General features: G+C 42.8%; 1 protein-coding gene across 1 annotated transcript in view; it reads left to right on the top strand.

Moving 5' to 3' along the window:
- NPTN (neuroplastin) overlaps window positions 1–26,364 on the top strand; it is a gene marked incomplete at its 5' end in the record, with an annotated part of 32,318 nt that extends 5,954 nt beyond the window's left edge. The window contains 6 exons of the mRNA XM_010294393.1: window positions 4,310–4,404; window positions 13,247–13,380; window positions 14,817–15,090; window positions 25,075–25,084; window positions 25,587–25,661; window positions 26,105–26,364. Of these exons, the coding sequence (XP_010292695.1) occupies window positions 4,310–4,404; window positions 13,247–13,380; window positions 14,817–15,090; window positions 25,075–25,084; window positions 25,587–25,647 (574 nt within the window). The remainder of the gene's footprint in view (window positions 1–4,309; window positions 4,405–13,246; window positions 13,381–14,816; window positions 15,091–25,074; window positions 25,085–25,586; window positions 25,662–26,104) is intronic.
- Between the last annotated feature and the right edge of the window lie 226 nt (window positions 26,365–26,590).

The following is a 26,590-nucleotide window of genomic DNA, read 5'->3' as shown; positions in this document are numbered from 1 at the left end:
TCTTTGGAATAATCTTCATGTTAGACTGGAGAATGACAAACCTGGTAGGCTTTGGAATAGACAATGGGATGTTGAGACCCCAAGGTCCCTGGTTCAGCTCCACAGTAGTCAAACAAATCGAGTTGATCTGCATTAGAGGCTTCACCGAAAGTACATCTGAATAGTGTTAGAAAGAACAGCTCTGGAAAAATTGATGTCTACAGCTGTCCTAAGGAGCTCATATAAACATAGTGTCAACAAAAACATACCGTAAACTTCTCTTTTCAATCCAAAGTCATTTAGTTCTTCTATAGAGCATACGTGATGTGTGGCCATAGGCACAGACACACAGTCTTTTAGTTTTCTTTTTCTCTAAGTATATTGTGCAGTCTCTGTCTTGCTTATGTCTACATAAAGATGGATCTGCAGCTGTGCATTTTTATCATGCAGGGAAATGCAGCACATACATAGCTGCTGAAATCAGCTGTTTTTGTCATTTTCTGGCCTTGGGAGATGAAAGACAACGTTGTCTGAGTTGTTGCTGATGAGTTGTCAGACCACTACAACGGAATTATTATAAATCTTGATTAAACCAGTACAGCTGTATCACTTGTGCTTCTTATTTGTCAGTATCTCCGCATTTTCAGCATTAATGTGTTCCGTGTGCGCACGCTCTGGCTTTGTTTCTACCTTCCGTCTAAGGGTGTGAAGGAGAACAGAATGTGTACAGCCACCTCCTTCATTTCATTGTAGCTTGCATGGAGCAGAAATCCTTTGAGAGTTACTGTATTCTTGAAATGAGTCTTTCTTGCCATGGAATTGATGAGAGCACATGAAGCTTGCCCAGTGATGCCATCAGAGATCTGTTCTGTGTGTGTAATTTTCTTGCTCCCTGCCAACCTTCCATTTTTTCTCTTTACGTCCAGCACAGATAACAAATACAACTTTCTGTTCAGCGTTAAGCTAAGATCACATAAGGAATGTCTTAACCACTGGTGGTGACTTACTCTTTGGAGACATTAGACCACTTCTGACCTTCTTATGCAGCTGTTATGTCAGAAAAAGATGGTTATGTCAGGGCCCGCTGTATTATAGTGCACTTGGGTTACTGTGCCTCATCTCTGCACCAAAGCAAGGAAGCATGCCTACACGCTCAACTGACTTCTTTCTGTCTCTAGCAGAGTACTGTGGGCTCTTTACCACACTAATGTTGCTTACTGGCGCAGGTTTAAGAAATATTCAAGGTTTTCATTGCCTTAGCAAAGCATCCTTTTATCCACGGGATTATGGAAGTTGTGTTTGATTCTGATAAAGATGTGTTCAAGTTTTCTGTTTTGTTTTCCACTTTAGCTCACTTAGCATTAGCTGTTCAGTTTTGCAGTTAAAAAAAAAGTGTCTCGTTTAGTTCCATAATTACATCCTGTTATTTCCTCAGTAGAATGTTTAATGCTGGGTCTGAGTTTCTCATCTAGCGATTAACTTGATGAGCTGTCTTGTCCAAAAGCACCAGCTTGAGTGGTACAAAAGGTATGTTGCATCAAGATTACTGAAAATCGCACAGTATTATTCAGGAAACTAAGTATCGAGAATGATTTCTCTATAATCTGTTCCAAGATAGGGTGGATTTTTCCTTTCAAGTTTCTCAGTAACGGAAGAATTAAACTTGCTTTCATTTTTAACCTCCTGGAGAAGGAAGAAGTAAGGTGGGCAGACTGTAAGACAGTCACATTGTTCCCCCTGAATGAAGGGTTGGCAGAGCATGCTGTAATCTCAAGACAGCTTGAGAATTTGGGAAAATTTGCATTTGCAAGGTAGACCTCAAATTCCTGCTTGCTTACAAAGCTGCTTTGTTGTATATTGTGGTTTCAGGCCCTCTGTGACGTTTCTTCGTTGCATGTGGTCACACTGCATTTGATCTGTTCGTTAACTTCTAACTTGATTTGGTTACTTACATTTTTAGATCCAGAAACACCAAATTCATGTAAGCCATGTCAGCATAGTTATAGTTAAAAGAGGTTATTTAACTTCAGCATTTTTTTTCATGATTGATTAGTCTTTTGCATTCTACTACTTTCCTTAAATAAAAAATGTTTCAGGTTCTTGGTGTTTCAGTCATTAAGATGTATTGTTTTGCTGTGAAATGTTGGTAGTTCGTTAAAGTTCAGTGGTGTTTACCATTCAGAAAGCTTCAGAATTTAAATTAAAGAAACTTCCATTAGAAATGGAACACATTCTTTCCTAATTCTTGAGTCAAACTTGATGTAGCTGCTCCTGCTGGAAGGCAGCTATAGTCAGAAAGCTCAGAGTTAACTATAACTTCTTAGTTCACCATCTTAATTAAAAATGGGCAGGAGTTATATATAGTGTATTCTTTTACAAGCAGAAAGTTCCTGGAAGTGGTTCTGGCCATCCCATGCTTTCATTCTGAAGACCTGTCCCCTAGTTTATATTCCTAGTTTGGAGGAGAAAAGTAGTGATTTCTTTCTGAATTTCTCCTCATCAGTTAATTCAGAGTTGAGTAACAGGTTACTGAGCTAAATTGAAGAAAGTTGGGGGTTTTGAGTGTTTTTGCATCTGCTGAAAAGTCTGCATCTACAAAAAGCTGGGCTTTTCCTAAAACCACAGGGCTGAGGGAAGTTGGCTAAGCAAACTTGTTTCAGGTGGTTGTCTAGAAACCTTTGCAGCCGTATCAACTGACACTTGCTTTAATGATTTATGGTACCAATACTCTAGTAGAGGCTGCCATGGTTTCACACTTTAAAAATAAGCTTATGTAGAACTGAAAGAATACAATGTCTTACTAGTCTCCTGCCCTTTAAGCATTGACTATAGCGGATAAAAAGCAGTGGTCAGAGTATGGATATTTAACTATTAAGATCCTAAATGCTATTCCAGAAAGCCAGATATTCTCTGCCTTCCCTCACTATTGCGGAGTCTTAGGATAGCTTAGTAATGGGAACAGCTGGGTGGAGTTGCCCGTTGCCAGCAGCATCCTAATGATCAGGGTTGCTGCGTACTTCCCAAGGAAATAAGGAGGAACCTGCCTACGGTTTAAACAGAGTTAGTGCTTTGATGTTTGATACTACGTGATCATTCTTTCTGTCATTAAAGCAATCTTTAATTTTAACTCTGAAAAGTGGGTATATTGCCGTTTTTCTGAAAGACATGCTAACTTTAGGCTTTCACTGGTGACTCTGGAAAGTAAGTGCTGTAAACACAGTGAAGACTTGAGTCGAAGTCTTGTGTTAAACTGAGCAGCTTTTTCCACGTGTCTAAGCAGTTTCTGTGTGTAATTAAATTATTTCATTACAGTGATCTTCTGCAGAGTTTCTGTTCATCTGCATGCTGTTTACTTAATGTGATTTTAAAAAGTTAATAATTAAACAAGAAGCCAAGAAACCTTTCAATAAAGGGAGGGGAGGGATGGGGAGAACTTTGCCTTATTCTGTGCTGTGTGGAAGTGTAAATTGTGTCACATCATCATATGCTTCTCTAGTCTAAGACTTCTTTTGTAGGTAAATATCTGAAGAACATGTGTAGAGCTTTAAAGTCATTTGTATCCAAAAGCTTTTCGAATGACAGCAAAAGCTGGTGGACTTGAAGTTAGCACCTTCTCGAATGTAAATTCATCTTGATTTTTTTTTTTTTGCATTTGTCACAGCTCTTTTGGCTGGCTTGAATCTGTTTTTCCCTGTCCTAGTTGTTATTGCATTAGTCTTTCCTAATGTTAAGTGTCTTAATGTAAGATTCCTGTGTGGTGTCTTCCTTCTTGAGTTGACCAGCTTTTGCAGTTTTTCCACATCCACCCTGAATCAGAGGAAACTATTAATGGACCAATCTCCTATCTGTTACCAAAAAAACCCAGCTTATGAGACGACAGTGTGAGCCTTGATTGTATTTGTAGTCGCTTTCCAGTTGGCCATGTATGATTTTTTTCAATGCAGAGAGTACAGACAAATCGCGTGTCTCCCCGAAGGGGAGGTGATATCTGCCTAGTAGGCTAGTGACTTGAGGATGACTTGCATCAAACTAATTGCAGAGCATAATTACCAGGTGTTGGGCTCCTTCTTTGCTTTTAAACTAAATGCAGCTTCTCCAGCTAATTTGGTACTGACTTTCCAGAGTAGAGCTCACCCCTTTTCTAGGCAAACAACATCCTTTGTTTCAAGTAGGTACATCTGTACAACATAACTTGAATTAACAAGTAATAACTGTGAAATTCAATTAAAGGATTAAAGGGGGATGGAGGGGAGATAAATTCCTAGCCTGCTCATTTTTGGTTGCTAACACAGTACTTAACACAGCTCATATGTTCTCTCCCTGTCTGCAGGATTTTGAAGCCCAGAGCAGAAGAGTCAGGGGAATACTTGTGCGTGTTTGTGTTTTCAAACTCTCCTATAGCCAACGCCACTATAGAAGTGAGAGGTACTCTTTTTTTTTAATTTTATTTTCTTTCTTCTCCCTGAAAGTGAAGTGCTTTCACTGCCTCTGCCATCTTGCTCAGTGTCTGTACAAGAGACCTAACTCAAGAGGCCTTTCCTCACGAAACAGAGCCTGTGTCCGATCCTTGGTTATCATTTCAGGGGAAGTCATGCATGCAGTCGTAGGGGAAGGATCTCACAAATACGGGAATATGACCATTGCACTTGTGGGCCGTACTAAAACACCTTCTAGCATGTGCTTCTGTGCTGTTTTGGTAAATCCGGCTGTCCAGCAGGATGAGGATTGCTGTGGAATATGTCTGCACTCATGCAAAGACAACTGTGTAAAGGAAGCCATCTGAATGTATCCAATGTACTTTGAATTTGTTCTAAATAGGAAAAAAGTAAGAACCAGCGTGTCACGTGTGGCAGCTTGGAACTGTTTTTAGTCTGCAGAGACTACTTCAGTCGCTGAGAAAGCCTGGGTTCTGCTTTGGACAGATGTCCTGTTACCACATTGGGGTTTTCTGCTTTCGTGCACCTTTTTTCCTGTCTTCTGACATCTTTAGGACCCTAAAATTGTGCATAGAAACTGCAAAATGTGAAAGGTTTGCACCAAGTTTCACTGTAGCAGTTGAACAAAAGAGCAGTGTTTCTGTTAGTTGTACAGCACAGAGGTAACGTGGAGATGATGGTGTTTTATACAGTGCTAAAACTGCTGCCGCAATACAGGTTGTTCATTGAATAACTCTGGAAATTACTGGCCTACTGCTCTGCAGTAGCTGTGGTTTCCCCCTTATGTGCTGCGCTAAGGTGGAACTGATCCATTATGGCAGCTTTGTTAGTCAAAGGCAGATGAGTTCACGCAAAAAATGTGTTAAAAAGTCTTGCAACCAGCCTGTGCGTGTCTGGGACTATACTGATGCTTGTTTTATGAAAGCGTACTGTAAACTTGTTTGAAATCTTAAGTTATCATTACTTACCACCTTCCTTACATCCCTAGCTTAAATGTAGAGCTTCCTCTGCTCTGTTTGAAAATAGTGGATGGGAAGGAGGATGCTTCACACTATTTCTTAGCATCCCTGCAGCAGTGACGCAGCCTATCCTGATCTATATTGTGATCATTGCTGTTTAAATGGGGTACCACAGATCTGTAGGAAAAGCGGAAAGCTGACCTCTTTCCTGCCTCACTGCATGCTCAGGTTCCTGAATTGAAGTGAGGAAGTGGGAGTAATTCAGCAGTCTGTATGAAATGATAAATGTACAGTATTATTTTGAATGCCATCTTTCCTCTCCAGAGAACAGTGTCTTTTGAACAGTACACACAGTTTCCTGGGGAAGAGAAATATTGCCATATAAATAAGCATTCTGACTGATACGGTACCAAGAAAAGCTTGCTGATTTCTCACTCTAGATTTTAAAAGTGTTTTGCGAATGATCTTGCATAAAACAACCTACCAAAATATACCCAGTGTTTAACCAAATCTGGTGGAGAAGCTAGCTCTGTAAGGAAAAAGGAAATCTCAAATATGTGCTCATGCAAATGCACCACAAGTTCCTGTTGTCCCAGCTAAGAGGTGTACGGCATGTCAACACATGAGAAATGGACTGTTACTGATAAAAAAATCTGAGTGCAGCGCTAAAAATAGTTATTACCTGGCTTGCAGCAAGTTAAATTCAAACTTAGGTTGTACTTCTGGTGAGCTTGTCTTCTGGATGTTCAAGGTGCATAGGTGCAGGGTTGGTCTTTTTTCTTCTTTTTTTTTTTTTTTTTTTGCTTTTGAGGGGATTTTTTTGCATTCTGCTTGTATGCTCTAGTTGCTAAATCGTCTAATATTATCGTAATGAAGATCTGAAATACTTTCTGCCTTCCTTCCAGAGATGAGAAATTTAAGATTAAGACCTATTTCAGCTTTGTATAAATCTCTCAAAAGACTTTTTAGAAACATTTGGCTTAGGGCTTCTCTGTTGTCCGGTGTCAGGCGGGGACACCGAGAGAACTTGGCAGAGAGGTTTACAGGGACATAGGATTTAACATTGTAGAAAGAAAAGCCAATATATCTAATTGAGGGACTGGCACAAAGGGCAGAGGGAGAATGACAACTAATATTACTAACAACTTTTCATGGGTAATTTATACATGAATACAAATGAGTAGTCATCAGCTAAAAGTTAATGACTCCGACAGCACTCTTGGGAGGTATTACACTTGCAGCTTGCTTGGCAGTCGCAATTCCAGGACTCAGTAGCCCTGTGTTCTCCAGCTCCTCCGTACGGCATCACAAGAGTGGCTCAAATTCCTCCTTGGTAGAGAGAAGTACCAGGGCTCGTCTAGAGTGAGAAATCGTATGTAACCCACATTTGAAATTAGACTCTATGTATACTTTTAAACTGAAAAGGTGCTTTTTCTAACTCCTGTTACTTGGAAACTTAGTAATGAATTGGGACTGCATTTAAAGCACAAGTTAAAGAGAACTTTGCAGTCTCCTTGCAGTTCTAGCACTGTACACGAATTCACTCTGATCGGAGAGTACTCGTTTGATTTACTGCTCCTGGAAGAGCCGTGCAGCTACACTCGTATGGTATCACACATACTTTCTTGGATGGAAATGTCTCTGAATAATATCCATGCTAGTTGCAAAGAATACACAGGCTTTTTTTACTCTGCAAAAGGAGGCATTCTTTGTGATCCCTGCAGTTCAGTGTAAATATTGTACGTGGTCTGCCAAAGCAGTTCTAGTTCTCAAAGCAAACCGATTTTGATACTACTTCGTGTGTGGAAATGTTACCTCTTTGTTAATCAAGGCACATGTTAACGCATCAGTGATGCATGACTCTTGTTTGACCATGCAGATGGTGTAATTTAATGCTAACCTGCATGTGTGGCGTTATCACAGTGTTTGTGGTCAAGCAGTTGTACACAAATTTAATTGCTGAATAGCTAGTTGTAATTGTATTGCAACTTTTTACTGCTGATGCACATAGAAAAGATGGTTCAGAATACGAAAGTGCTTGTGGACCAAAATAGTGACTTTCTGACAACTTGTGAACAACTTTAACAAATGCCTCGCAGCAGATGTAATCCAGGATATACTAGTGCCATTTGCCTTTTATGTAACGTTGCCTATTTTCTTCCTGAATCTCTACGTGTGCTCTGTAAGAATGCAAAAATGCAGGAACATGAGCATCGCTGTTAGAATTGCTAGGTGTGCGTGGATATTTAAAGCAGATTTTCTTGGTAAAGAAAGTCCTAGGGCAGCACTACTATATAACATATAGTTATATGCAGTTGTAAATGCTGGGTTTTAATGTCAATCTCGGTGAATTCCCAGAAAGGCCATATCTCTGGCTTCCCTCACACAGTCGGCTTTGGGATGAAGTGTCTGGTGGAGACTTTGAGTGTTCTTGCTCAGATTATCTCGGGGCTGTTAGGGGCGTTGTGTGAGTGCAGCTTTATGCCAGAAACAACAGGCTGAGTAAATGCTGATGTTAGGAAGGTTCTGCCTTGAAACGGGGATCTTCTCCCAGCTTTTGCTTTCGCAGTGAAGTCAGCCGGCTGAGAGCATGGCAGATAACCAGCTCGTGATGTGTGATGTGGTTACTGTCAGTCAGCAGGGACCGTGACGATGATCCTGCCAGGCACTAGCCAAGATGCAATGCGCTATCTACTCCCCATCTGGAGGCAGGGTTTTTTTAAGTCGCTCTGTTGCGACACGGTGGAAATACCTGCAGTGATTTTGCTGCGGTGTTGTGATGCTAGAGCTCTGAAAACTGGGAGATTAAAAGCAAAAAAAACCACAAGGCAACCCTGGAGAATTTTGCCTCTGCAATCTTTCTGCTCTTATCAAGAGGTTGGGAGAAGGAGGAAACGAATTTGTCGTCTCGTCTATTGATACTCCACCAACCATCGTCCGGTGCAGAGCAGCAGCAGTGAGGACCAGGTGGGAAGGCAGGTGCTTGCAGTTCCCTCTGGCTGCCCAGAAGTAGTGCAAGCATCAAGGAAGATGTTGATGTACGTAGCAAGACTGACGGAGGGCAACTGTTGTCTCTGCCCTGCCTTGCCATCACAGGCTGCATTCTTCCCGGGCACCTGCACAGGTGGAGCTTTTTAATGCCTCTTCCTATAAGGCTTTTCTGCCGTTAGGTCAGCAAGGGGATTCTTCTGACTTCCCGCCTTATCCCTTCCTCATTTTGCACCTTCCTCTTCTGTCCTTCCGAGTTGCTCTTGATTTCCCCGTAGCAAGTGCTCAGACCAGTCCCATTCGCTGCTTGTGAGAGACATAAAACTTATTATACCCCCTAACTTCCGCTGAGCCAGAGGCTCTTGTTTCACATGCAATACCTGCACTCAGAATGTTTCTCTTCCACTTTCACTCTGGCTCCAGCCCAAGCAGCATTGCTGGAAAACGAGTGGTTATTTCAGCACCCTTGGAAGAGCTTGGTTTCTTGACTCCTAACTGTCTTAAGAAACCTCTGTAGCAGTTTTGCAATGCTGTACCAGAAATTAATTAAGAAATCGGGGCGTTCTCTTAGCACAGCTGCATCTTAGAGTGGTCCTAAGCATTGCACAGAAAATGCATATCACATTCTCACTTGTCGCAGTTCCTTTGGTGTCCTAGCCCTCTGCCCAGGCTATAAAGGTAGACATAGATTAGAATTACAGTGCAGAAAAATAAATCTTCCAGAGCCCTTTTACTAGGTCACCTATAAGACCTAATAGTTTCTACATGCCAGAATATTTTTAGGTGCTTTTGCCCTTGCTTTAATTTTGTCTTTTAATGGGAAAACTTGAAAGGGTTTTGTTAACTGGGACATAGTTTGGAGGAGTTACGTGTATTAGTTCTCCCCTTCCTTTTAGTGATGTAGGTAAAATGTCTTGAAAATACCTGGAAATTAAGGGCTTGCATACCTCCTAATCAAGAAACAACATTACATGCCCTGTAATAAGAAAAAAACAACCCTCTTTTCAGGGCTGTATTCAAAATACACCATCCACAAAGCACTTTATGCTTCAAGGACCAAATATGCCCAAAAGGCCCAGTGTTTGCTGTGGCACAAACCCCCTTTCTGTTGTGATTCAGTTTAAAGCTATCACATGAATGATGCTGATCAGAAGTTTAGTCTTGTGTCAAGAATGACTAATTCATTTTGATTTTTTTTTTTAGTAGAAATTAATGTAAACTAGCCCATCTTTTTTTGAAACAGCTCCACTGCTGCTTCAAACAAACGTTCAGTGTTTAGTTTTCCAGTTTCACAATGTAAGAATAAAAAAACCCCGACAAAATCAACTTGTTTTATCAGGGACATTATCTTGGTTTCGTTGATGTAGGAGCTGACATAGCATGTTGTGCCCACGTCTCCGCAGCCAACTGCATCTGAACAGAGATGTGGGTTCAGCTGCTTAAAAGCTGAAGTGAAATCTAAATCCTTTCTGAAAAAAACCTGCTTCATTCTGTGCTTTATCTGTTACTGGCAGTGGCGCAGAACGGTGTGAGAAAAAGCTTGACTTGAAAAGCTTCACAGGAAAACATCGCTCTGTTGCTAAATCTGTGATTGAGGTCAGTTGCAGCGATATTTTAATTGTAGTTTGTACAGCAGAACGCAATTAGCCAAACAGCTTGGTAGAATAAGTTCTGGATTAATGTCTCCTCCATAGCTTGAAGCTGGCTAGCATCAGATGCCCTGAAATATTAATATTCCGTGTAGTGCTCCCCTCAGACCGCCTACAAAAATAGTCCTCGTCCTAGTAGAGCTGGAAATGGCTGCTGCATGACTCTGCCCAGCAAGGAAAGAGCAGAATGTATTCTTGTCACTTGTGCTCTCATTGGGATAACCCGGCAAAGGTGTCCTCTTAAAGAAATATAATTATCTCTTGGCCGTAGGAGAACACTAGGTCACCCTGCAGTAGAAGTTGCTGTGTCCTAGAAAGCTTTCCCTCTTTCTTTCTTTATCAGCAACCTTATAGAAAAAGCGGGCCAGCTGCGGAGTGCTGACTTACCCTACCCTTTTCCCCTGCAAGGTTCTGCTTTGCCTCGCTGTCTGCTGGTGGATGGCAGTGAAAAACGAGGTGCTGACAGATGGAGACGGTGTGGGGCTTCAGCGTTAAGCTGATGAATCCTAACGGGGGTAATTTGCAATCGCTTTTGACAGCCCTTCAGTGCCGGTTTTGGGACTGTTGCCTTGCCACCATAAGCCTGTCTCTTGTGCTCCGCTTCTGCTGGCCTTTCATTTTCATTAGGTTGGATGCGATCTCTGCGTATCATCCTCAAGTAAGCAAAAACCACAGGGAAGTCACTGGGCTTACGTTGCTGCTGCCTAAAAGAGAACTTTCCAAGCCTAGCAAGGAGGAGATGACTCCTTTCAGTAGATCACGAGATGAAATTCACTTCTTGTTGAACTACCACCTTTAGGAATAAATGTTATATTCCTCTTTCAGGCTGCAGACAGTGATTTGAAAGGACGTTGCAGGTGCGTGCTGATGCTTAATATCCTGAAGATGTAATGCAGTGCACTCTACCCTAAGGCTGATTTATTTTTTTTCTTTGAGACCATCAGCTTGAAGACTTAATTTCCTCCGAGTATTATTGCCCCTCGTAGGCACAGGTAGTATGTGATCGCTTAGCAAGTATGGGGTGTTCTTTCCTTTCCAGCTTGCTTCAGTTTCTGTACCTGGCAGCTTCTTTTTGCACAAGACCAGAGAATTGTTATGATCTGGTGTCTTCATTCAATTCATGTTTTTGTCTCTCAAAGTATTTTCGTGTTTGACGTGTAAAGATACATTTTAGGTGTCCATTTTCGTAAAGATAAATAAAGCCCCTAGTGCCTTTTTCTTATGTCATACTCATGGGTAGCATCATCCTGCAACTAGTCAGCATTTGTCTAACTTCATCCATCGTTCTTGTTACACAATCATGTATATTGAATATTTTTAGCAAAGCCATTATTTGCCTGTGTGGATACTTACAGAATTTGATGACGTATTTCCTTCACCTTCTTCCTTATGGGCTGATAAAATCATAGTATTTTTGTTAGGTAATGAGCTCCCATTTCAGCTCCCTCGGCAGCAGCATCCAGCGTGGAGGATCTGTTCAGCTTGTTGGTGCCTACTGACAGCTCTGGCTGTTGCCGAGTTGGAGCAAATCATCCGTTAAAAAACGCAACTAAGAGTTAATAATTCTGTAAGCAGGGAGTGCATGTTTCTTTACATGGTAAACGGTCAGAATTTCGGCAGAGCTCATGCAGGTGTTGGAAATCCTGTTTGAATTTACACAGGCATTTTGAGAAAAGCCTGGGTTGGATCAGCCTCTCCTGGTGGCGTCTTTTCAGGCAAATACACACATACTAAGGAACACTGTGGCTTAAGTATTCTTACAACTGTGATTTTTCTGTTGTTCAGAAGCTTATTTTAATTCTGCCTCTAGCAGCATTATCAATCGGCTGCATTACTGGCCGAAAAGAATCTTGCCAGGAGTAAGGCGTGGGTTGCTTTCTGCGTTTGAAAAGCTCTTGCCTTTGAAATATGATAATTCCTTTAGTACTTAAACTTGCCGAGCATTTTCCCAAAGAGTTGTGATGTAATATTAGGGAAGAGCAGGTTCAGCTGATGCTGTGCGGTTGCACAAGATGTTTTGGTTGGTTTTGTTCGCTGCGACTGATGACAACTGTGACATTTGCTTAATTCTTTTAGCTTGCAGCCGCAGGTAAGCAGTGACAAACCTGTGCTCCCTCTGGCTACCTCTATGTAGGGGTTGCTAGTGGTAAAGGGAACTGTCCTTGAATAAATATTTATCAAATAATAAATTTATTACCCTTGTAATAAATTCCAGTGCCTGGGGGTCTTTTCCTGGAGCACTCAGCTTGGACTTTGTCTGGATTAACAGATCAGTGTCCTGCAATCACACAGCAGGCCACGTGTGACATAATTAGCAAGCTAGAAAGCGAATGGGCTTTAAAGGTGGTCACTACAGCACCGAAGCCATCTGCTTAAGCAAAGGTTCAGCTCAGGCAGCCCATTGATCCATCGTAATCTCTCGTGAGGTATTAGGCTGCAGCGGCCTGCTGTGACAAACGTGGCAAACAGCAGTGACGTTATTTATAGATAAATTAATTCGGAAGACCCTCTGCTGACATTCAGGACTGTGTTTTGCTTGTGGTTGCCCAGCTTCACCGGCAACCCTCCTTAGAATATATGTATTTGTGTATAGGCTAAATGAAACGATTCTGTGTTGGAGGGATTTTCACTTCCGCTGCGTTACAGATACCCAGCGGTACCTGGGAGTAGTATTGCCGTAAGGTGGAACAAGTCCCAGCATGTCTGTGGACCAAATTGAAAATCTTGCTGCAAGGAAGAACACCTCGATTCAGCTTTCAGAAATTCATGTTAAGACAGTATCAGTTCAGAGTCCTGACGCGATGGGCAAGTTGTAACCAGAAGCTCTGACAGCTCTGTTTCAAAGCTGAATGTACTGCAGAGCCGCAGAAGGACCTTCTGAGTGGTGGGGAGGGAAACGTGGATGTTTCTCAGCTTCCTGCACTGGGGAATGGCTGGACCATCTTACTTTTGTAGGTTTTTGGTAGATAACTCAAGTCTGATGCTGAGATTTCTCCCTCGTCTGGCAATTTGTCTGGCAAAGCCTGAAGGACGTTTTTGCAAATCTTCAGCTGAGATGCTGCTTGCAGAGACATGGGAATTGCAATTTTCCTTCTGTAAGATAAGCTCAGTGTGGGAAAGGAACAGCTTCCAGGGAACTTGTCACTTAATTTCTGTTCAAATTCTCAGAGCTTGAAATAACTCTCTCTTTGATGAGCAGCTTGTAAACACGGAGTCTTTTTGTTTTGTTTCGTAGCTACTCCTGACATCACTGGCCACAAGCGAAGCGAAAATAAAAATGAGGGGCAGGAGGCACTCATGTACTGCAAGTCTGTGGGCTTCCCACATCCCGAGTGGGTGTGGCGCAAGAAGGTCAATGGAGTATTTGAGGTAAGAAAACTGGGCTGTCGGGCATGTATTGCCAAAACCCCCAGTAAGGAAGGAGATGAGCACCTTGGGTTTAGGGATCTATTATTTAGGGTGCCTTATAACTTCTCGAAATGCAGTTCCTCAAAAGTCTGGTACATGAGTGAGTGAAGCTGAAATTTTTCAGCAGCAGTGAGTACAAAATGGATATTTATATATCTGCTGTGTGAACGGAGTTGCTTATTGTGTTGCTCCTGGGCAAAGTTATGACCTGTCCAGAAAGATATGATGTTCAGGGTGTTTGCTGTAAATTGCAAAATGTGATTTAAAAATGCATTTGGTTATAAATCTCTCAAACTGATTGCCAGTTTTACTGGTTGAGCTCACAAGACTTAACATTAAAATGTGGTAGTGATACCTTACTAGTATTTAAGTGACTGTGTTTTTTCCATGTGGCAACTTACTTTTTAGTGAGCAAAAGACGAAGAAAAAATGTTAAGCAAAAAATAGTATGGGTGGATTGTTAGCTGTTGAGTGCGAGCTTAAATTTTTAAGGGACAGTGCTGTATGAGTGACTTACCAAGTGCTGCGAGTCATCAGAGTACTGCATGGTTTTCTGCAGATCTCCCTTCACACTGCCTTTCTGGTAAAGTTATTTGATAAATTCACCCAAGATTAACTTTCAGGAAAGTCAATCATCCGTCCTTTGTCAAAGTTTTAATTTTTAATTCTTTAAATGTAAGCAACTATGGAAGTCTTTTTTTTTTTTTTTTTTTTTTTTTTTTTCAAATGTAGAAGGAATATGGTGCCTTGAATACCAGCTTCTCTAAATATTCCTGAAGTCAGTGGCTTAGGCTGCCCTGACCACAAATCTGTGAGCAGTGCGTGTTTCTTTTAAAAATATAGCAAAGGCAAAACATTCTTAGGGCCGACATACCTTAAATAGTTAGAAAATGCTATCTAATGCAATGTAGAATAAGTTTAACTGGTACTGCTTCCCCCCACCCCGCCCCCCGAAATCGTTCGGTCCCCTGCTAGGGAATGTATCCTCTGTCCTGTTACTTGTCTTACCTGTTTAGGTTGACCTGTTTCGTCTTACTGCTGTAAACTGGTGAGTGCAGTGTAACAGCTTCTCTTGAAGCAAAAGGCTGAGATCACGGAAGCTTACATGATCGCAACCGCTGGCGTATTTCATGGCTGATACTGTTAAAGTAGGATAAAAATAGAGCTTGTAGGTCAGGCTGGCATTTTTCTTGTTGTTGCTGTTGTGAAGCACAGCTCACTTTAGTGCGGGGTACAGAATAAACACAAGCAGTGGGCTTTTCTCTTGTGTTAAGGAACCAGCCTCTTCACAAGAATCCCTCAAACCTCTTCTAGTTTCTGTGACATAGATATGAAGAGGCACCGGAACTTACTAAAGCTCTTGCTCTTTTCCTCTTCTGCCTTTCTCCTTTTATCAGGACATCAACAACTCCTCCGGAAGATTCTTTATTTCAAACAAAGACAACTACACTGAGCTCAGCATCACAAACCTACAGATAAATGAGGATCCTGGCGAGTACCAGTGCAACGCAACCAACCAGGTCGGCTCTGTCTCCGTCACAACCATCCTCCGTGTCCGCAGCCACTTGGCTCCCCTCTGGCCCTTTTTGGGGATCTTGGCAGAAATCGTTATCCTCGTTGTCATCATAGTTGTTTATGAGAAAAGAAAGCGGCCGGATGAAGTCCCAGACGGTAAGTGTGCTCAAAGCCACTTGTAAGGAAAAGGAAAAAAGGGCAAAGTGAACTTGTGGAAGGAGAACAGAGCGGGGCTTTGTGACAGGAAGGATCAGCAGCGCAGTTCGTTCAGCTCTGAGCTCTTTGCTTTCTCATCTGTTCATTCTCCAAACACTAAGCCCAGCAAGTGCAGAGGGTCCAAGTGCTGTGCGAAGTCCTAGCGCTGGATTTCCCTGAGATCTCAGACTATGGGGTGGGAGGGTGGTTATTTCGTTATCTTTAAAGCTTTTCTTACACAAGGTGGGTCTAGTGCTCCCATCTCTTTCCTGCTGTATTAGCCCTGAGAAATCCTGCACGTCAGCCCTACGGAACGTAAAGCAGCACAAAGGGAGAGCTGGAAACACTCTAATCCCCAACGGCACTCCCTCGTCCATGTGGCATCTGGGTTGGACGCTGGGCAGGCTTTGTAAGGCAACATTACACTTAAAGGGATTGGGACCGCAGGGATGCTTCAGAAATAAAACATGATTTCAGTGTTAAAACGGGGGGGGGGGTAGGACTCTTATTTTGGTCTGTAACTGAATTTGAATTTAAAGAATGCTCTGGAAACTGTATCTACTTGTAATGGCCACTGAGGTGTATTTTCTAAAGATTAGGTATTTATTACCAGGTTTGATGGTAGTGCTAATTAGTTACACTGTGTTTGGTACACAAAGTAGTAACTGTTTCACCTTTGAGCTCCTTCTGCATACCGTCCTCTTTTAAAGATGGAGGAAGGGGCAGCTTGAGGCTAAAATGACTATTGGAAAGAACCACATCGAGAAACAGGCTTTCATGTGACACCTAGCTGCTTACTACAGTGTTTATCAAGAAAAGCCATCCGAGGAGTCCTTGTGAGAAGCGGCTGGTATGCCGTCGTGCTGCAGGAACATGACGCATCCAAGTAATGGAGCAGCTGCTTTAGAGTCCATGGAGGGCAACACGCTGAATCAGGACGGGAAGCACTGAACCGTTAGTGTCTTCCTCGGTTGGATGAGCCCTCTAGCATGGTAGAGAACTTCCAAAGGCAGCTGTGTTGTAGCTTCTGCAGCCAAGACTAGTTGTGGTCGAGCTGCGCAAGGGATCGAGAACGACACAGCGAGACGTTTGCCTTTTGGCATGAGAACGTAGGTGCTGAAACACTGATCTACTTTGTGAAGTTTGGGCAAGAACAACCTCATGGTTCTTGAGCTATGTTTCAGAGAATTAAAAAAAAAAAAAATTTAAAAACCTAACGAAACAGATAATAAACGTTAATACTTTGAGAATGGCTGAGGCCTGGATCACTTCTGTAGCAGATTAAAAGTGTCTTAAGTAGCGCATACCTAGAGGAAACTAGCTTTTGATCTCAACCACTTGAGTAGCATTTACTAACTGCTTATAGAGCATGCTTTGGGACTCGTCTAGGTGTGTATCCAAGAAAATTTAAACTGTGTAGTGCATGTTCCTCTGCATAACTAACAGCTTCATGGTTGCTAAGGGGTTTATACTGCCAGCAGTTTGTCCTCAAAGTGGCTCTCAACCAGCCCGGAAAACTTCAAAAAAGACAATTTAAATGTTCTCTTGCACTTCTCCCGTATTGCTGTGTCACGTCGGCCTAACTTTGATGTTGGGATGGCTGGAGGGCATCTCACCTCTGTGATGGTGGCTGTTCATAGCTCCCTGCGTTTCAGACTTGGATTTGGTGGAGTTTCACAAAGACTGAAACAAGATACCAGATTGTAATTTGATATGTGAATATTCATGGCAAGCAGCCTCAAACAGACTTAAATCCGATAGAAACTGGCTTTGACTTGACCAGATCATAGTGCCACCACCATGTTAGCACAATTAAACACGCATGGGAGGTGAAGAGTTCACTACTTGTTTGTTTGCAAGGCTGAAGTTTTCGTGGCTGGTCTGGCTGCTTTTCAGATGCCTGAGGGATCCAGGCTCATCATCTCTCATGGAAGTGTCCAAGATGATGAGCCAAGTAACTGAGGTTACTAAATTTGCTTGCTCGCTAAGCTTGAATCTTGGAGAGTGATGCACCTCTGTGGTGGACAAATGTTTTCTCTGTCCACTTTCCTTGGAGGACAAAATCCAATACTGAATATCACAGTCGGTGTCTGTGTATTAGGTTTGCCTGGACGAAGAGACACAGTCAGCCTAATGTCTTCTCCACTGAAGGCTGACTTGAGTCCTACATTCCCTTGGCTACTCTTGCATTTTCTGTAATGGCATTTGAAGCTTTCTGTGATATTGTGGTGGGAAACTCCCTATAATAATAAGCAGGGGCATTTTACAAATGCGTATGTGAGAAATCAAGCTGCTGATTTCCACACTTGGATGTTCTACTTAGGTTATTCTTAATTTTGTTATTTTTAAATACATTGTTATGAAATGCCAAAGTTAATGTTTTAATGCAATGGCGTGCTTATCATTGGGAATTTAAACTCTCTGCTTCCAAAATCATACATCTGCCTCCGCATGCTGCAGTGAGCTGTAGCGGGTAACATCAATGAGCCTATAGCTGAGCCAGCAACTCATGCAGATATTAGTCTAAACACCATTTTACTTCATATAAATATTATTTTGGCAACAGCCATGAGCGCTCTCACCTATCCGCTGGTTTTCCGAATTTTTTTTTTTTTAGTATTGGTTTTGATGCGTTAAGCTTTAAGGACAAGGGCTGTGGTTGTGCCAGACCTTCGTATGAAGCTGCTGCAGCAATAATGATTGAGCTGTTAGTGCCTACTTGCTAATGGGGGGGGGGGGGGGAAACCCTCTTAGCCTCATCAGCAGAGTAACCTCACTGATGGACCTTCTTGCTTGGGATGTGAATTTTGTCCTTGGATGTCTCCCAATTTTTCCGTAGACACCGAGATTCCTTCCGATTCCCCACCATCACCCCCTTCCCCATCTTCCCGGAGCGGAATAACTCTGGACGTTCCTTAGTCACCCGTTTTCGCTGATGTTCTTCCTTTGCTCTGGAGTAGCAGATAGAAGCAGCCAAAAACCCCAGCCACGTTTGAGGATGGATGGCCATTTTGCATCTTTGGACTGCTGCCTAGTGGATCGTTACCGTTTGGCTTGGCACGTCCTTGCTGCTGCAGGCCATCTATTCCTGCAGATACGATGTCTGGCTACTGGTAGGCAGCCTAAATGTTGGGGTGCAAGCCTTGTACCTGTAGTCTTTCCCCTCTGCAGTGCTTTGGGGTGGGCCGTGGGGTGCCGTAGGTCCCACCTTAGGGAGAGGTATCTCCCACGTTCAGCGAGGCTTTTTTCCCCCTTGAGAATCCTTTGATGTACTGGCTAATGTCTGTCCTGTTGAGAGGAGAGATCTCAGGAGTGAGGATTTCTGCATAGACTTAGTGCAAAGATGACTTATTCAGGACACTTTAAGGATTTCTTAAAAAGTTTTGGAGAAAAATGGCGATGCTAAACGTGGTAACTTCCCCTGTATACAGAGAAATCAAAGCCTTCCTGGTGCTGAAGGAACTGTTAAATCGACAGTCTAGAAGTGCACCTGCAGCCTGTGCGGAGCCTGACTGATAACGGCGTAGGATGAAATGCAGTTGAACTGCTTTTATCTCGGGTCTTGCTGGGAGATGCTGGTGCCCACGCTGAGCTCTCACCTCGTGCAGAACCCCGGTGACGTCGCTTCCAGGGCTGGCTCAGTCAAGCTTACACAAGTTACAGACAGCCCTTCAGAGCGTGCTGTGTTCGTCCCCTGGGACAAAACCAGCCCAAGCTGGAGGCTGGCACAGGATTGCTCCAGACTCCATTAATAACAGGCATGCTTAATTGGAGTCCTTTTTACCTTTCTCAGTTGTACTAACCTGCCTTCACTGAGGTGCCACCTTCCAGGAACTGCTCGTCTTGCCGCTATTTTGGAGAACTGTATTGAACTATTTAGCACTTCCACATCTCCAAAGAATCCTCCGATTCAGTGCCATTAAAGGTAGTGAGGTGACATATCTTGAAGGGTCCCCCCCAGTCTACCCTGACTGATGAAGAACTATTTTTAGAAGCATATGATGTTTCTCAGATGGATAACGCTTCGGCAAAGCAGATCGGTAACTTCACTGGTGTTATTTGCAGCGCGCTTGTGTACACGCAAGAGGATATTTGTAAGAGCTCCATAGAAAAGCGAGGGGATGTGACTGTTGGGAGAGAAACATGATCTCTATCCTGGAAGGTGTCTGGGATGCTTTCCAGAGCGCTTGGGAACTCTACCTGGCCAGCCAAAATAAAGTCAATTCAGTAATTCCCTTTGCCTCTCATCGCCACGTTCCACAGGCTAAAAATTACCTGTATTAGCGTGCCAACTACCTCACCTCTTGGCGGCTGGGTAGAGTGACAGATAACCTGGTTAAATTTGGAGCAGTTCTTCTCAATTTACTGTTTAGCTGCAGAGTGAGGCCGCTTAGGTTTCAGAGGTTGGGGGAGGATAAAGGGCTGTGTGTTACGAGACGCTTTCCCAATGTATTTGCTGGCCTTACGAAAGGTGTTACCTCCGTCTAGAAGTGCTGCCATGCTGGAAGGGTGAGGATACTCCTTTTAACTTTGGCATTTCCTGACCGCAGGTTTTTGGGTTTTTTTCTTTTTTGCATGGACTTTGCTTTTTGTCTTTAGTTTATTTGCTTTTCATGCCATGGAACAGGGCTGCTCAGGAGCTCCTTTGCTAATATTTCCTCCTTCACGTAATTCAGTTTGGTTTTTTGGGTGTTTTTTTTTTTTTTTCCTGCTGCTATAGAGCAGAAAAAGGAACTTTGCACTCGTGAAATCCATCTTTCCACCAGAAATGGTGCCAGGATGGCATTAGTGGATGCCCCGTGCGGGTTCTTGCTGTCGTGCCTGTGGATTAGGGGCATTCTCGTCCCTGGGAGGGGAGGTTACTGCAGCGAGTACCTCCATGAACCTGCCCGCAGGTGCGAGCCCCCTTGCATCCAAATTATGTGCTGGAAGGAGGAAGGGAGGGCAGATCACGCTTGAATTTCTGCATCCTTTCAAAATGAGAGTTTTGACTTGCTTTACACACGGTAAAGCAATGGCCGGATCACGCACCTTTTCCAGAACGCGACTAGGTTTTGTAAAATCAAGAGCGGGTGACTAACGTGCAGCTTCCAGTGGCTTTTGGTGATGAAAGCTGCATGAACGTGGCATGCTGAGGCCAGAGACACTGGCACATCCCTGCATGTATGATGGGAAACAGTTTCAGCAGGGGACTGCTGATGCATTTTGCTCAGAATGCAAGCTGCTTGGGCTTCTCTTGACAATAAAAGGAAGCAAATAGCTTTTTATTCCTCTCTGGTATAGCTTAAGCTGCTTATTTTTGACAGACATAGTGATCAGCCATTGTGACCTGAATGTAGTATATCAAGGATTCCTAAAGAAAGTGGTTATTTTCCGTTGTTGTTGGATCAAATAGCCTAAAATTAGCCAAGCCGCTGTTTTAAAGGGTGTGTTCTGGGGTAAGTAGAAAGTAAAAACTCCTTGGCTACATTCCCCCGTAGGAATGTAAACAGTTTTTACTTGAAAATCCATATTCTACATGACCTTTAGTTCAAAGCCGTGAGGTGACTGGGTTATAACATGTCCTTTTTCATTCTTCCCTTCTCACTTCTCAGCTTAATACAAAGACTTCCCATAAATGTTTTTCTGCTCCGGCTCTGCAGAAGCTCCATCTGTAGCCCCACATCCTTTCTAATACTCATTTATTTTTTTCTTGACTTTCCCTGTTCCTGCTATTACTGTAAGTAATTTAAAGAACAAAATGTTTTCACTGAAACAGTTTACCTTGTAACAAGTTAATTTTTGTTGGTTTTGGGGTGGGGTTTTTTTCCCCTATTACCTTTCTCTTCCCACTCTTCATCGAGGGGAGAGAATTGTCAGACAGGCACATTGCGGGACGGGGTAGCTATTGATTCCACCTAGCAGCGAGCATCGTTGTAGCACAGTGCTAATCGAATAGCCTGGCTCCTCTGGGCCTTTATATACTAATTTGTTAGATGCTCTTACAGGATCAGAGTTCCTCCAGTCTAATGTGAGTAGTCTTGGCCAGAGAGTCTCCGTTGACGATACGCTTGTGTCTTTGTTCCATTTCAGAGCAACTGCTTTGTTTTTATGGGTTTGTTTTGTCGAGCAAGGCCAGGGTCTTCTTTCCCATCTTCTTCCCCCTCCCTCCAAAATATTCCTGTTAGTGAAGCCGCAGAGAAGAGCGTTACCCCGAACCCAACGTGTGTTGTGGTGGTAAATGCCGCCTTCGAATCTTCGCGTGCAACCGCAGCCCTAAACGGTTAACGCCGGTTGTAACGCTCATGTCCCTGCGAACAGCTATCGCTGTCCTGCATGGCTGTGGACTGCTTCAAATGTTCGATGTGGAGCCTTCCGCATGTTTTGCGTGTTAAGAACTGAAAAATTTGTTAGAAATTTTAATTTTTCCAACCTGGGCCAACACATCTAAATTCTTCTAAATGTTGTTCTCAAAAGTTTTCAAGCCACTGTCGGATATTCTCTTCCCAGAAAGCAAAACCTTAAGCTAGCTTTTAAATTTAAAAATTCCCCAGCGGTCTCTGTAATGGTTCCAACAAATTGCTTTGCAGACCGTAGGAGCTGTATTGTAACACAGGACCCCGAAGTGCCACAGGCCGCTGGCTTTTCCTTTTGAGCTTTTGAACAGAAATTGAACATTTTAATAATGCTCCAGTTCGCTATCGATCTGTGAAGGCGGTCTGAGGGTTGCCAGGTGCCGGTGTAAGAACCGTTGGTGAAGCTGCTGGTCTCGGCTCCTCTCTGTGCCAATTTCTTTGCGGGTTTTAAGGCACGAGTGGAAGCGTAAGAGTCCCTTTGGATGCAAAAATGTTAGAGTCTTAGTGCTGGAAGTACCCCATAGTGTTTCATTTTTAACTTCCACTGGTCATAAGAGACTACACAAGATTAGTTTGATATTAAAAATAAATGCTGTAGTCATCCAAAGGGGGTAAAAGTAACTGAGTAACATCTAAAATGCCTTATAAATTAAGGCTGAAAGTAAGGGGGGAGGGGGGGCCACAAAACACAGCCCTCTTTCAGACTGCCGAAGCACGAGTTACGTTCCCAGACGGTTAATACAAGTGGAGGAGCTAAAGTGAATCTATTTGTCATCATTTTGCAATTTTAATGTCCAGATATTTTTGCCTGGAAGGATTGATTACATGTGTTACACGATGCATTAAAGACAGCAGCAATTCTAACCTTTCGGCTCAGAAATGTGCTATTTCGGGGCTACAGATAATTACTGTACCCACAAGAAAGGCTTGGCTGGTTGGGTGGTTTGTTGGTGTAATATATTTTTTTTTTTAAATCTTGTATTATATAAACAGTGGGGTTTTTGGAGTCTGCAGAGATCCCCTCCCAATTAAAAAGCAAATTCCTGCCAAAGGAGGGGTTTAGTGCGGTCAATTATAAAATTACAGCTCACCTGGCAGCGTTTTTGGGAGCAGAACGGAATGAAGCAGTGTACTGGGAGGATGTTCTCTATGGCCATAGGTTTTACGTACCGTTAGAGACAGTCGGTTACTAGAGCAGGCCTTCTGGCATAACGGTTTTGAGTTATATTGATATTTGTCGGTTACTATGACTTCTTTTTTTTTTTTTTTTTCCCCCCCTTCAATTGCATCATACCCTTAAAAAAACGGTGGTAAGTGAGAGATCTGCATGCTTTGGAGTTTGTTTAATCTCCGCTTCAGTCTATACAATGCACAAGTCATAATGTTAACACTTTTTCTTCCAACTTCTTCATTCACGTTCACAACTAATTTGGATTTCAGTTTGCTGTTTTTAATCTTGATTTAGTCTAGTTTTGTACTTATTTTTCTGTTGTTCTGTTGCCCCCTGATTTCGCTGAGGTTTCGGTCTTTGTCTGTACTGTACTGTACTGGGGATGCTTTTCCAGCAGTTAAGTGGCTGACCAGGATAGTAACGCACAGAGAAATTTTCCTCGGTCTTATTTTATCTCCATTTTTACGTTATAGATGGGAAAGGGGCGAGTGGTGGTGATCCACCGTATAGTAAGGATTCTGATAGGCATGTTGGATCTTCGTTAGGAAAAGACCTGATGGCAGCCTTTATAAATGTGAAGCTTTTTTTTTTTTAAACACGCAAAGCTACTTATCTGCAATAGGCATCTAAATATTTTAAGGGAGAAGGGAAAATGCTTATTTTCTAGCGAGAGAGAGCTTGTACCTTAATGGCGCAGTCTGATACTTCTGAAGTCCAGCGAAACAAACTCTCAAGGATGTCGATTATGCCCGTCAGCAAGCTGAGATAACCGAGTCTTAAAGCAGAACGGCATGGGTAGCAGTGCTGAGCTGGGGATGGAGCGAACTAAGGGTTTACTGTCTGTCTGAGGCTCTTCCCACCCAGCGTGCAGAGTACGTAGCGCAGCCTGCTTTAAGATCTTTTCTGACTTAAGAAGATGTTTGTGGAGGGCAGTTCTAGATCTACTCTGCTGTGCTTTGTGTTTCAGTACCCGATGTGTCTCTGTAAATCTCCGCTGTATATGCAGCAGCACATTGATGTCTGGTTGTCCTCACTAGTCCTAGTTCTCTCTGTATCTTGTCCGATAGTGTACTGTTGCTGGTAACGGACCTCTGTGGACACTGGTGTGTTGCTAGTGTGTTATTTTGGCTGTAAAGCTCTTGGTTTGTGGTTAGTTCTTTATTTTTTTGAAATATTTTTTTTGTTCCGGTCACTGTCTGTGCTAGCGGTGGCTTTGCCTATCCGTTGCCTTGAAGGTACAGGTGGAGTAATGTCCCCTTTGACCGACATTACTCCTAGCGTGTGCTCATGCGGATGCCTACACTGTTAAGACTGTAATTTCCATAACTGCTTCATGTGCACTAAGCACCCTTGTGGAATCCTGCTGAGAGTTTCTTAAAGACTTCAGTGAAAAATCCTTCTAGCACGAGGTGGGAACGGCAACTGTTGAGTGCCGAAAACAGCGGGTCCTGAATTGTTCCCCCCAAAAAAACTTCTACAGGAGCATTACCGTAATGTTTTCTGGATTGATTTTTGTGCTGCTGTTTAAATGCACTTCTGTCTTCTGTAGGTACTGCAAAATAAGGTGTTTGATAATAAAAAAAAAAAAACAACATTCAATTGGTCATGAAAGAGCTAATGCGAAACATTACTCATTGGCGGATCTTTTCCCAATTCCTAAAAGAGAATATTTTTGCCGAGAAACACAGGCAGAACAATGCTGTTGGTCTTCTGTAGCTGAAGTCTGTTGTGCCTGGAGGCATTACAACACCCCTAACTTTTCCTGGCATTTTGGGCCCTGTGCTCTATCGGACGCACGCACGATGCCTGTCGCTAGCCAAGGACCGCGTTGGGATACTTGAATCAAGTACTGCACCCTCAGCCTCCTCCTAACCTGGTCCGTTCTAATTAGACGTTGAGAAAAACGGAATATGTAGAGGTTGTATTGTCCACAGGGGAAGGTGAGCGTATGGTGTATATACCCTGTCGTGTATATACCAGTAATTACCCATCAGAGTGGCTTTAAAACGTATATATATTTATTTAAACAAAAAAAAAAAATCAATGCAAGAAAACAACCAGCAGGATTTTACAACTGAAATGTTGGTTTGTCTTCCCATCTATTTTTTATGAGATTGAACCACTGGAACTTGGGGACAAGATGAGTCTGACCATATTGCAAGAATCTGTCCGCTAGAGTTGCAGTTCTTCATGACAAGCATTCAAAGTGTTAACTAAAACCATTGAAGCAACATACCTGCCATTAAAACCCGAATCCGGAAAAAATAACTCCATGAATCTTTGCACTATCGAGTGGAATGGCCTTTAATGCTGTAGATAGATCGGTTTGCTGTTTGCAGTTCAGCCGGTGTTAACGGTGCGGAGACTGACTCTCTTTTCTTTCCTTTCCTTGTCTTTCCCTGGATTGCATTGGAATTTTTGCTGCAGATGATGAACCAGCTGGGCCAATGTAAGTGCACTTTAAGGGGGGGGAAAAAAATTACTGAGCTTCATCTGAGGGTTTATGGGAGTTATTACAGGACATCCGACCTATGTTACGTGTGACGTTACTAATGGTAGTACACTACTAATGGTAGTTTTTTGGTTGTTAGCATTGGAGTGAAGAAGAGTGATAGCTGCAAGGTCCTGGCCAGAAAAACACGGCCAAAGGAGTTGGAAACAAACTTTTGTATGGTCTCCCCAACTGCCTGGTGTGGCAGATTTGACGTGGGTTTATTTTTTACAAATATCTTAAGGAAATGGCAAAGTAGTGGGGGGGGAAGCTTCAGCTATAAAAAGGAAGTGGTAAAACTGGGAGGCAGGATGAGAGATGTGGGAGGTGGATTGCATGGGGCAGGAGGGTGGCACCGTACAGTCTAAAAGTCATGTTGTCTTTAGCCACTTAAGAGGAGGAAGAATGAAATGCTGTTTAACTTTTGGTCCATTATTATTATTATTTTTTATTTCTCCAGGAAAACCAATTCTACAAACAATCATAAAGATAAAAACTTACGCCAGAGAAACACAAATTAAAAAACACTCATCATGTAAGTATGACTCACCCCCGTCTTGGAAACGGTCAGGCTAAAGTCCTCCTTTTTCTGTAGTGGTTGGGGTGCGTAAATACAACTCGTTCCACGTCTTAAAAGGTCACCAGCTGCCTGGAGGATGGCACTAGCCTTCCTGCCGCGCTCCACGGGGCACCGGGGGCTACCCGGAGATCTCTGCCATAAAATATGGGGGTAGTTGAACGATCCGGTAGCTGTTGAACTCTTACACCATCACTACTATTGTAAATAAAACTTTAAAAAGCCCCAAACCCTTCCTCATTCAGTTAAAATCTGGAAGCTAACCTGGGTTGGTTGGGAAGCCTTTATCTTCTTTTAAGACCGAGACGGATGTTACGCGCTTTGATTGCACGCCGTTACGGCACGGGGTGTTGAGAACGCTGCCGGGCATTGACTAGCACCTTTTCTCGTTTCTTTTTTAGAGCTTTAAGTTTCTGAGAGACTGATGGCAATATGACCTGCTAAATTTAAGGGTTGGAACTCTTGGTTCTAGAACTCCAGTTCTGTCTGAGTTATTTTATTTTTTATTCTTTTTCCTTTTCAAGTGAGCAACAATATGACTGTCTAAAGCATGCCTTATTTAGCCTCTCCTGTAAGGATGACCTAGCCAGATAAACTTTAATAATGCTTCAGTGTAGAAGGTGTAAACTATTTTGGGCTTGATGTGCTGTGAATGTTGCTTTTTTTTTTTTCCTTTCTTTCTTTTTTTTTTTCCCTTTTCTCTTTCATCTATTTAAACATTAGAACTAGTACGCCGGTTCACGCATGCGCCGTTTTTTACTTCCTGTAGCTGTTTAAAATTGGCAAAGCTCTAAAACGCACTGCTGCCATCTAGTGATACTTTTTTTGTAAAGTACAGCAAAACTTAAAAAATATATACAGTATATATTTATATTTTGGGGGGAGGG

The sequence above is a fragment of the Phaethon lepturus genome, unplaced genomic scaffold, assembly GCF_000687285.1.
Source record: "Phaethon lepturus isolate BGI_N335 unplaced genomic scaffold, ASM68728v1 Scaffold11309, whole genome shotgun sequence".
NCBI classification, from domain to species: Eukaryota; Metazoa; Chordata; class Aves; order Phaethontiformes; family Phaethontidae; genus Phaethon; species Phaethon lepturus.
Note: the sequence above shows the minus strand (reverse complement) of the source record. Positions and strands in the feature narration are given on the sequence as shown.